Raw genomic sequence first — 12,406 nt, forward strand, 5'->3', positions numbered from 1 at the left:
GTCACTTCAGCTTAAAAAAATATTATTAATAGCGGTATGTTTATTTGCACCAATCGCCGCACAAGTTAAGGTTACGTATGATGACGAAAGAACGTTAGTGCTAGCCCTCCCGGAACCCATAGAGAATGCATTGCAGTGCTTGCAGTTCGAAAAAAAAGTTTTTTGAATGGAAGTCTATGGGAGCACTCGGGGCAAATCTCGACCAGGCTGAAATCGCCCATAAAGAGGCGGTACTCCACAGAGCGAGACTCGACGCTGATTGGACTATATCCAGAGCATGATCCAGAGGCAGAACAAACAGCCTAGCAGTGACAGCTAGCGTAACTCTGTGGTTGAATGTGATTGAAAAATCCGTCCCCTTCTCACTTTGGTGGTGCGTTGCCCAATTGCCCTAATGAAGAAACCGCCCCTGGATTAATTCATGACATTCATATAATTAGGTGAATTATAGTAATTGAGAATATGTTTTTACATTAAAATAAATATAATACATGCATAATATATAAAGTTTTTAAACAGATTAAGCTTACATGTATTCTTTTTGAGCTTTTTTTGAAACTATATTAATTATTTGGTCTACTTGTTTGATTCACATGCATTGAAATATTTTCTTTCAGCTGCCTTCTCAAACTTTCACTGCAGCAGGTGTTTATTCCTGCTTGGTAAATGCGTTTAATTTCATATTTTTCATAACGCTCTCTTAATCTTCAAAAGAGAAGTGAATTGTGCGGCTCTCTCACGAGAAGTGAATCAAACTGACGTTTTCCTTGTTTCGTGTTATTGGCTGTTTGCTGCATGTCACACTTTCAGGTGCACGCACTTTGCAAACTCTGGATTAAAGCTGAGTTGACAGAGAAAGTTTATACCAAGTGTTGTGCAACAGTTGATCCTGATCTAAACCAGGTTTGATTTATCTGGATTCGTCAACTCCAAACCTACTCTGAAACTGTGAGTTTGTTCACATAGCTTCATGCAACAGGCCACAGGGGTTTAGCATGACCAAACGGCAACCTCCCCCAGTCTCTCGTGAAGCCAATACGGAAGTGCCTTAAACTGCGATTCATCGACTGGCCGCTAGGGACAGGCTCCAGAAGAGAGCAGAATCTTATTGAGTCCCATGTTAAATTGGCCAAGTTTACAGCAGAAAAAAAAATGTTTACAAGTTGGTTCAAATTGTGGTTTTGGTCTATACTGCTAAATTTGCCCTTCATGACAACTGTGAGGGGGGTGAATTTTTTCCTAACTCATTATTTTAAATTATATTAAGCCTGAAAGTTCTGCACAATTAAGGGCGTGGTCACTTGAGTGACAGGTAGATGCCGCTGCTGTCTGTAAGCCGTCACTTTACCTCAGCTAATAGACTGATGTGTGTCTGTGTAGATGTGCATGCATGGGGAAGAAACCGAACACACGTTGTTGGATCGTGGCATTGGCTAAAACTTTTGTGATGTATACTACAATGACAATACCAGGAGGATATACAACTCTGACAGCACTGCTTGGATATTATAACTAAAACTGCTGCACTATTTTGAAAAAATATACTTTGGACACAGGCTCATTTGTTTGTTAGATACGATCGTATACAGTAAACATAAACACTGCTCCGATTGCTCTGTCATCATTCTTCAAGAAATAATGCAGATCATTCAGAAGAAATGTTATGCAAACAATGGATAATATATCAATATTTCATGGACAAAAAGTACTGTTTTGCAATGGACATTTATATTTTACCCAAATGCCACAGATTGGATTCATCTCGCGATCTGTATTATAAAGGTATGAAGTCCCGTTTTGATTTTTCCATGTTGTTATTTGCACACCCAACACAAATTACTGGTGTTGGAGCATCTATATCTTAAAAAAACACCGTAGATTGACCGTAAACCTTTAGAACATTCTGATGGTAAAACGTATCTTCATTAATAATTTAGATAGTATCTAGATAGATAGATGGCTCCTTTGCTTGCTAACATGGTCACGTCGAGCTAGGCGGGCGTGGTTTCAGCAACCAGTCACATCAGCTCAAACCACCTCCCCGCCTCTTTGCCCATTTTCAGTTATCCGGGAGTGACGTGCGGTGAAGCGCAGCTAAGATGGCCGCGGCCTCATTTACGCGTCAAAACTGCTGTTCAGAAATTTATGGGTGACGTACATGGACACTACGTCCATATTTTTTTTACAGTCAATGAGAATGACCCAGGGTTAACTATTTCAAGTGCAACAAGCCCTAATGTCAACGCATACCTTCACTCTAGGGGTCGAACAACTAAAAATCAGGTCAGGAATCTTGGTGTGATTTTGGAGTCAGACCTTAGTATCAGTTGTCAAGTAAAAGCAATAAATGAGCAGACTATGATCTTAAAAATATTGCAGGGATTAGATGCTTTGTTTCCAGTCAAGACTTGGAGAAACTTGTCCATTAACCAGCAGGGTGGAATATTGTAATGGACTCCTCACTGGCCTTCCAAAAAGACCATAAGACAGCTGCAGCTCATACAGAACACTGCTGCCAGGATTCTGAGCAGAACCAGAAAATATGAAGATATCACACAAGTTCTCAGGGCTTTGCACTGCCTTCCAGATGCATTTAGAATTGATTTTAAAGTACTGAAACCTAACAGATCACTAAGGTCATCAGGATCAAGTCACAAGGGCTCACTCAAAGCAAGGAGAGTCTGCTTTTAGCTGTTGTGCTAGCTGCAGCTGGAATCAGCTTCAAGAAGAGATCAGATGTGCGCCAAAAGTAGGCGCATTCAAATCCAGACTCAAAACGTATCTGTTTAGCTGTGCATTTACTGACTGAGCACTGTGCTACCTACAAATTGATTGCACTTTTTGATTTGCATTTTATATCAATCTCTTATGCATCCTTTTTTTATTTCTGACTGTTTTAATGCATTTTAAATCTTGCTGCCTGGTTGGAAGAGCTGGGAGAATTAGGAAGTAAGCCGCTCTGATGCATAGTCCCTTATAGATCCACTCTGATGGAAAACAAAGTTGAGTTAGCTCATAATAGGTATAGTTATCCCTGGATGGAGCTATGGACAGAGTTAGTACAGGAAGATTTGTCTGAAGGGTACTGTTTAAACTAGTGGTGGGCCATTATCGGCGATAACGTGCTGCGTTAACATGAGACTCTTATCGGGCAATAAAAAAAAATATCGCTGTTAAACTATTCTCAAAGTTGGGTTGGGAGCTGGGTCTATACTACGCAAGCTATGATGACTTTCACCTTGATATTTTAGCGCGGATGTATACCTAGCCGAATGGACCCTTCGCAAAGACCCGCCCCCCCCTTAGTTACTGTTGCTTTGTCCGACAAGCTGTGGCGCTGTCATGCCACACAGAGGGAAAAAGGCATCATGGAGCAAAGAGGACACTGACAACACATCGACAGACAAGACAGAGCAGGTTACTTATGATATTAAACAAAGTCCCAGCTTTTAAACTGTGTAGTTTTTTAAAGAAATTCAAACAATAAAAAGTGTTGTGACCATGGTCGTGACAGATTGCTGTAGCGCCTCAGCTCAAGAGGCTTGTAAACTGATCATCTCTTACTACGAGATGCATTTATAGCATCAAATAAACATGAATGAACATGAGAATCAATGTTGTTTCAAATGCGAAAGATGTCAATATACACAATTTTTCAAGTTTAACTCCACCGAGGTTAATCTTCTAACTCCTGACTGCTTTGTCGGACAAAATGGCGGATTACTTTGTCATTATTTGGGTAGCACACATATTCTGAATGTCTTTGGCAGAATTCAAATGGGCAATTTTAATCTAGATTAATTCCAAGATTACAGTGAGATTAATCTAGATTAAAAAAATTTATCTATGCCCACCAAATGCACAGCTACCTGACAAAAGTATTTTTACTGTTATTCTCACATGAGAAGTGGAATCAAAGCAGCCTCCACGTCTGTTTTCAAGCCTTCCCACTTCGCTCTCTCTAGCGTTGGAAAGCTTTAATATAAATGCGGTCCTGAAGTGCTTGCCCAGGCATAAACCTTCATTCCAGTGATATTCTTTTGAGCTGTTTTGTATTGTCCCATTTCTTGTTCTGCAGTTTTTTTTTTTTTTCTTTCTTATTTTCAAATCTTCCTCTTGATTGTTCTCTCTCCTTGACCATCATATGCCCCTGATGCTGATTGGTTAGTTGATGGTATCGCTAACTTCCAAACAGTGTATTTGAAATATTACGGAGTTCCCCTTTAAGAAGTGAAAAGGAGTCACCAAAACAACACCAGAATCTGAATGCATCTGTCAAATGTGAAGTGCCAACACCAGGCTGAAAAGAATACAAAATAAACAAGGAAATTGAATTTTTGAAATACAATATGGAAATAAAATATGAACTTCTACATGATGTTTGTGATATAACTGACCAATATTAGAGAAGTTTTAGATCACAGTGAACTAACAGAATGAGAGTTTTACACAGTGATATCACAGTGGTCTTACATGGTGATCTCATATGAGCACTCAGTGAGTGCGCTGTGACCTCATTGACCATAGTATGAGCACACAGAGAGTGCACTGTAAGGTTACGCTCGCTGTGACCTCACATTTTGACCACATTATGAGTATCATGGGAGCTCATGGTGAGATCACTGAGATCAAATTTTTGACTAGGATGGATGCTAGATGCTGAAAGTCAGAGCTAGTAGGCTAAGCAGATTTTGGTAACACTTTATTTTACAGTGTCATTGTCAGTGTACAGTACATGCAGTTACTAACTGCATGAGTTATAGTAATAACTCTAAATTATGCGTAATTATATACAACTAACCCTAAACCAAACCCTAATATTACTCAGTACTTAATTGTAACACAGACACCTTAAAATGAAGTGAAATCCAGATTTTCAGCAGTCAGAGTTGATAGATTTTCCAGAAAAACACATAGTGTATGATGAGCACAGTTTTTTAGCTTCAGACTTTGATTACATCCAGTAGGAGGATATCAAACATGTTTCACATATTCCATTGTACAACACATTGTTTTGTCATTTGTTTCCTAGTAACGAGGCACACATTTCTGTGAGAGTTTATTGCGTTCAAAACTACTTGAAAGTCTGGTAGTGTGTGATACTCTTGTCTGGTGTATGATGCCCAGTTTATCTCTGTAACCATTTATGAGGTTGAGGAGTGTATAATGACAGTATGAAAAAGATAATATGGTTGTATAATAGGGGTGTCCCATCCAGATCTCGGAAGCACACCATCCAGGAGGGTTTATCCAGAGATCTTCTCATTATGAGGAAATGCCAATTACCGCTGCTCTACTATTGGCAATTACAATCCTATTATAGCCTTGAACTCTGAACCTTAAAGGCTCATCTTAAAGCGGCTCTGGTTATCTCCAGCTCCAATTAAACACAGCTGAACAAGCTAATCAAATTCATTAGGATCACTGGAAACCTATTGGCAGGTGTGTTGAAGCTAAACTCTACAGCAGAGGTCTTCAACCCTGCTCCAAGTGACCTGCTCCAAACTGCTTCAGCATGCCTACTTATGATTTTCAAGTGATCATAAAGAGCTTAACTAGCTGGTTCAGGTGTGCTAGGGTTGAAGCTTAACTCTACAGTACAAGGTCCCCAGGAGCAGGGCTAAAGACCTCTGCTCTACAGGAAAGTGGTCCTCCAGGAACAAGACAAGACAACCCTGCTGTATATGTATCGATCTTTTTGATTTAGCCCTTTTACTTACACTTTGGTGATACTGCCTGGAACCTAAACTGCTCTGGAGAAAGTTATGTTCAGACAGTAAGTTTCTATGTGGCTACATACCCTGAAAGTTACTTTAGCTTTTGGAACTGAAAGTTATCCAGTTACTCTAAGTAAACATACCCAGGTAAATAGCTCAACCTGCCTCCACCCCTCTTTCTAGCAGAATATGCTTTAAGAGATTGTCTTTATTTTCCCAAAGTGACACTCTTACGGCTTCTCCAGCGCAAGATCTTGAGGAAATTGAGACTTGCAGTGAACACCTTGTCATGTTCAAACACCATCTTGTAGAAGGTTCCAATGGGAAGGTCACCATTTGGATCTGCATATTTCATGGTGGTAATGGGTGTGTACAGACTGTTAGTCTGATGGCGAAATGGTGGGTTCTTCATGGTAATCATTTTGAATGTGTGCTGATTAGAGAAGAAATGACATATGGCACACTATTAGTAATTCAGAGACTAAACAAAACATCCATTGGAATGGTAGATTGCTGCATGAAACATTTTGGAAGTGTATTGAAGGGCCATGAAAGTACCTCTGCAACTTCTTCTGGTGTTTGTCCAAGACTCTCAAATATCTGCTTGTAATTCTTCAAGTAGATGTTGTGGAACATATCTGCAGTCAGTTTATCAGCTTTGGAGAGGTCTATCTTCAAGCCTTCTTCATGCGCCTTACGCTCAAACTCTGTGATGACAGGTCCTGGTTCAATGAGGCTGATACTGCACAGATGCAAAAAAAAAAAAGACCTAAAATGACATCTTAAATGTGAGGGCCAAGGCATTCAATGCTTTCAAAACACATCAGAACAGAAGTTTCTAAATGAATCAATACATTATCATGCACTAGAACTGAGCTCTTTGAGCTGAGATCTGAATGAATTAGGGGAACAGTAAGTTTATTCTAACTCGCATGTTTAAAGAGTTATTATAAATTTAATTGAATTATAAATTCATTACATAGTTTTGGATGGATGCGTAAATGTAGGCTACTCACAGCACCTCTGTTTTAGCATGTTTACTAGTCTTATACTGAACCTGGTATTGTATGCTATGAATATTGCTTGTTTTGGATAGAAGCATCTTCTAAATTAATAAATGTACTCCTCAGTATACTACAGCCCAAAGTATACGTCACTTTTTATGCATACGTGAGGGTCGGCGTACAGTGTGCAGTCAAAGAAAACCTGCATAAACAGAACAGACCGGAACACATGCAAGCTACAGCAACAATGGAGGGCTATATAGATGACAGATTGAGCAAAGAGGTTAGAAAGTATCCTAATTTGTACAACTCTAGCATGAAAGAATACAAATATATTTACATTGGTTGTAACTTATGGCAAGAGATTGCTCAAAACTGCACGTGTCGAAAGCGTAGGAGTCAAGTGAAGTATACTGTGCAAGGCTGTGCGTTCGACTGTGCTGAAGTATACCCAGGGCTTCAGATCACTTACTTTAGATTGAATCTCAGAGCTTGAACTGCCAGACTCTCACAGAACCCTTCAACAGCAAACTTGGAAGCAGCGTAAATATCGTTAAACAAAATACCTGTGTACATGAATGAACACAACAGTGATTAGAGATGGTAACATCCTGTTGAATCCTCTCAGATCTTCTTTAGGTCATTGTTGTTAATCCTTTTAAGTATCCAAAGTTTGATCTCACACATACTGAGGTAAAGAGCTCAAACGCAAATATCAAATGGTTGTTGTTTCTTTCTTTTCTTTTCTTTTCTTTTTTTCTTATGGCTCACCCTGAATCCCCATGACACTGCTAATGACCACTATGTGGCCACTTTTTCTCTTCTTCATATCAGGTAAAACCTCCTTCATGAGTCGCACAAGCCCAAAGAAGTTGGTGTCCATGACAGTTTTCATCTCATCAATGGTCCGACACTCAATGGGGCCAACCATTCCCATTCCAGCATTACTAACTGAAACACAGAGTACAGAAGAGTAGAAACAATGATACTGATTCAGGATAAATTAAAGAAATCATTAAGTATTCATAAGTCTTAAATATTGTCTTTTGTCTTTCTTTCTTTCTTTCTTTCTTGTGTAATCAGCTAATCATGTGGCAGCAACTCAATGCATAAAGGCATGTGAATATGGTTAAGTGGTTTCTCCATTGTTCAAACATCAGAATGGATAAGAAATCTGATTTAAGTGATCACGTAAACTGCTGGGATTTTCATGCACAGTTCAAAAATTAAAAATAATACCTTGTGAAAATACCTTGTGAGAGATGTCAGGGCTGAATGGTGTTACAACAGTGCAATGTTGAATGCAAATTGTTGAACCTTAAACTGGGTGAAGCCCAAATTGTCTCTTATCGGAACAAACATGACACTAAATTCAATGTACTCTAATGGCTAAATGTACAGCAAATGTATGGTGTTATAAAGTCAACATGAACCAGAAATGTGTTGTGTAAACGGACCCTAAAACGAGGGAACAAATTAATAATTTGTGGGAACTAATTCTTAATTTGTGGCCACAATGTTTTTTCAACTAAATGTCATTTGCAGGGCTCCATGTCTCTGATCATAACTAGTATTATAAAGATTAGTATTGTTACTACTTACTACTACTAATATCAGTAGTAGAGCTACCAAATGCAATGGCCACTAAGTGTATATAGTGTTCATTTTAATATACAACATAGCATTTTATTTGAGATAATATTGTTCAGAGCACAGAGACAATTGAAAACGGTAATGAAGCATTTGCGTTTGTAAGAAGTACATCTAATAATCTTACTGAGAATGTCGACTCTGGGCAGGCTCTTCACACAGGCTTTGATAGAGTTCTCATCACACACATCGAGCTGCTTGATCTCCAGTGTGCGTCCCAAAGTACAACCTGCTGCTTCCACCAAAGCTTCTTTTTTAGCCAGGTTCCTCATGGTGGCATACACTGCCAAGGTAAAAAATATTTAGCTTAATTTCCATTTAAACTAAAATCTGCTGACATTTGCCGTGACCAGTGATTCAGGTAACAGATGGGGAACACAGTCATCGTTTAATGACTAATAGATTAAAGCTTCTCAGCTACTTGCGTTGAGAAAATCTTCAAGCCAAGTCAATTTATTGAGAACAATCCATGTTACATAATAAGAAATATTATGAGAAATTTTCTTAGCATATCAAGCAAACAGAGCACAGTTGTTGTAACTATGTGAATATTCTTCAAACTGACATTTTCTGTGTGCATTTTCACATTAGAATGATATAATGACTACTCCAAAGTGTCTCCTTTAAAAAGTTTCCTCATGGTTTCCAAGGCTAAAACATGTAGTCTAATGTTCATTTGAATTAAAATGTTAACATTTGCATGTAACATGGTGAACAGTCATAATTTAATGACTAATTAATTAATGCTACTCAGCTGCTTACTTGGAAGAATTCAACATGCAAAGTCAATGTATTTAGAATAAATTTTAAAAAGTTACACATAAAGAAACATTATGAGAATTTTTTTTTTTTATTTTTTATTTTTTTTTACTGCAATTATTCAGAATATTGGGTATGCTGAGTACGGTTGTAACAGGGTAGCATTTTTGGTACATGCTGGTGTGTGAAGTTGCTTTGAAAATCAGGCAAACTTCCAAGGTGATCGGTGAGAAGAGTTGTAACACTGTTGTTTCACCACTGAAAATTATTAAGAGCATAAAATTCACAAAAATACTGAACATACTGATACATATGCATACATTATTACACTGATTTAAATGATTTTACACATCTTATATTGAGTATAGATTTTTTTACACCATTTTTTCCATGAGATTTCTGTTTATTCTGAACCATATTTGTGCAATACAAAAGCAAAATTTTACAACTGTAAGTGGTCTATACCACTATTTTACTATTTTAACCTATAAACAATATTTGTATGTATTTTATTTACTGGTCTTACCCATAAACCTCTTCTTCTCATCTCTTGCAATACGAACAGCAAGTGCCAATCCAATGCCAGAAGAACAACCAGTGATCAGTACAACCTTTTGATTCATGGCTGCAACAAAAATCTGAGAAAATGCTTTCTCTGACTATACAGCGAGACAAAGAATAGAAAGTAAAAGACAGCTAAGAAGCACTGGAAACAAGATAAAGAGACAGAATGAGTGGGAGCTTGAGAGATGAGCTAAAACTTATTGTTGCTAATCCAGTACATAAAGACTCAGCAGATTGGCCCACGTGTAACTCCATCCTAGACATGTGGTAGACAATACATAACAATACGACTGGTGGGACAAAAGTTCTATGCACCACTGTAGTCTAAAAGAAATATCTGATAAAACACAATTTCACTGTGATTTTGTAAAACATAAAATCATATATGCATACTACTGTTTAAATGTTTAACAATAAGTAATACTTCAGTCTTATCTGAATTTAGTAATTTTCTTTTATTAAATTCAGATAAGACTTAAGTATTACTTATTGGGCCAAAAACCTGTACACAGAATCTCTCAGACTACAATCTGCATTTAGAAGGATGTACTGTTACTCCATCCTCGACAGTAAAAGACCTGGGTGTTATATTAGACAGCAACTTGTCCTTTGAAAATCACATTTCATATGTTACAAAAACAGCCTTCTTCCACCTCAGAAACATTGCTAAGCTATGGAATATGTTATCTATTTATGATGCAGAAAAGTTAGTTCATGCATTCATGATGTCTCGACTAGATCACTGTAATGCATTACTAGCTGGTTGTCCTGTTTCCTCAATAAACAAGCTACAATTAGTCCAAAATGCAGCTGCTAGAGTTCTTACCAGGTCAAGAAAATATGCTCATATAACACCAATTTTATCATCTCTACACTGGTTACCTATAAGTTCCGTATAAAGATTATAAAGTTTTGCTAATGACCTATAAGGCTCTTAATGGTTTAGCTCCTGTGTATTTAACCAATCTTCTATCGCCCTACAATCCTTCACGCTCTTTAAGATCACAAAACTCTGGACTTCTGGTTGTACCTAGGATATCTAAGTCCACTAAATGAGGGAGAGTGTTTTCACATTTGGCTCCGAAACCTTGGAATAGCCTTCCTAATAATGTTCGGGGCTCAGAATCGCTTACCTAGTTTAAATCTAGATTAAAGACACATCTCTTTAGCCAAGCATTCACATAATGCATCTCATATCAGATCAATTGCACATGACTATGATATCTTTGCTTAATGTTATGAACAGCAACTACGCTAATTATTCTCCATTTGCTTTTCTGTTTTACCTTGGGACGCCATTTTTCCAGGAGCTCATTGCTTCTACCTTCAAGTAAATTGCTAACAGTGTTTGTAAATTAATTGCCTAAATTATGACATTATTTGCTAATTGCATTCTTTAAATCGTAATGTTGACATGCATTTTCTGTAAAGCTGCTTTGAAACGATATTTCACGAGTTCACACTTTCAAATAAGTCAGATAAAATAAATGGTATACGTATTTGCCGTGCTGTCTGGGGAGAGGGCTCCGAATTTGGCCCGAACACAGAGTACGAGTTTATTACTTGCATTCTATTTAACCTTAATCCTTATGTTTTTCAGTTTCATTGTTTTTTTTTTTTATTCTTTTAAAGTTTTGTGTCTTCATTTTATTGTTTGTTTACTATGGCTTTTGTAAAGCACTTTGGTCAACACCAGTTGTTTTTAAATGTGCTATATAAATAAAATTTGTATTGTATTGTATTGTATTCAGAATTAGCATTTTCCTGTGTTCATAATTAAAAAATTTGTTTAAATGTCCAATGTATTATCTTGTCCTTTTAACTGTTGAGGGGTTTTCCCATGACTGACAGCGCTAGTCAAAGCATTTGTCAGTTGCGTCTTGCGTTCTGTGTTCACAACAATTTTTTTATGTAAAAGTCTTCACTACTGACTGACACACTCAGTCTTTGCCACCATCTAATGGCGTAATAATGTGCCGTTCACAGTCAGGGACTATTTTGTCCAGCAGAAGGAAAGCTTTTAATGAAACTTTACTTGATGAAAGTTTCATTGATACATATTTTTGGCTTTAATACTTGAATTGTGTGATAACCATTTTATAAAAGCAATAAGGTACTTGAGACTAGTCCTGTATCGTGAAAAAGTCACGGCTGAAGGGGTTGCAGGCACACCGCTTCTCATCATGCCTAACAATGCCCTTCAGCCATGACTTTTTCATGATACAGCACAGCCTCTCGTGTCTTATTGCTTACATAAACTTATGTAACAATGTAAAAGTTTTTACTGTCAATTTTGGTCAATTTGACACATCCTTGCTAAATAAAAGTACTATTTTTTTTTTTTTTCGTTTGTTTTGTTACGTTCAGTTTGGTTCAGTTTGGTTCAGTTTCATTTTCATGAGCTTTTCCTTTAGTTTGAGTCATTCTTTGTCCAGTCTCATTTATTTTTAGTTGGTTGTTATCCTCCTGCGTTCCAGTTTTTCTCTTTGCATGTTTATTTTGGTTTGTTAAAATTAAAAAATGTAAATTGTAAAAAAAAAAAAAAAAAAACGGACTGCCGAGTATAGATCTGAGATCCTACTCTTCCTTGCCGCAACCAACAATCTTACTATAACCCCAAACTTTTGAACACTACTGTATAATTGACCCTTCAAACAATGCCAACATCTACAAACACATAACTCATAGTTTTTTGAAGTTTTTTTTATTATA

The 12,406-nt window shown here is 37.4% G+C and overlaps 1 protein-coding gene across 1 annotated transcript; it reads right to left on the reverse strand.

The window, feature by feature from the left end:
• Positions 1–5,925: 5,925 nt before the first annotated feature.
• Positions 5,926–9,756, reverse strand: zgc:109982 (uncharacterized protein LOC553564 homolog). Its single transcript, XM_067372611.1, has 6 exons — positions 9,657–9,756; positions 8,499–8,654; positions 7,493–7,672; positions 7,194–7,287; positions 6,276–6,459; positions 5,926–6,150 (listed from the first exon to the last, which is right to left on the reverse strand). Exons 1-6 carry the CDS (start codon positions 9,751–9,753, stop codon positions 5,926–5,928), a joined length of 936 nt encoding a protein of 311 aa, XP_067228712.1. The 5' UTR covers positions 9,754–9,756.
• Positions 9,757–12,406: the final 2,650 nt, after the last annotated feature.

The sequence above is a fragment of the Chanodichthys erythropterus genome, chromosome 21, assembly GCF_024489055.1.
Source record: "Chanodichthys erythropterus isolate Z2021 chromosome 21, ASM2448905v1, whole genome shotgun sequence".
Taxonomy (NCBI): Eukaryota; Metazoa; Chordata; class Actinopteri; order Cypriniformes; family Xenocyprididae; genus Chanodichthys; species Chanodichthys erythropterus.

Excerpts from the sequence above, each read along its gene's own strand:
- zgc:109982 (XM_067372611.1), bottom strand. The coding sequence starts at position 9,753 with ATGAATCAAAAGGTTGTACTGATCACTGGTTGTTCTTCTGGCATTGGA. Across the intron at positions 8,655-9,656 it reads TGAGAAGAAGAGGTTTATGG|TGTATGCCACCATGAGGAAC; the intron begins GTAAGACCAGTA and ends TTACCTTGGCAG. Across the intron at positions 6,151-6,275 it reads CACCAGAAGAAGTTGCAGAG|CACACATTCAAAATGATTAC; the intron begins GTACTTTCATGG and ends TTCTCTAATCAG.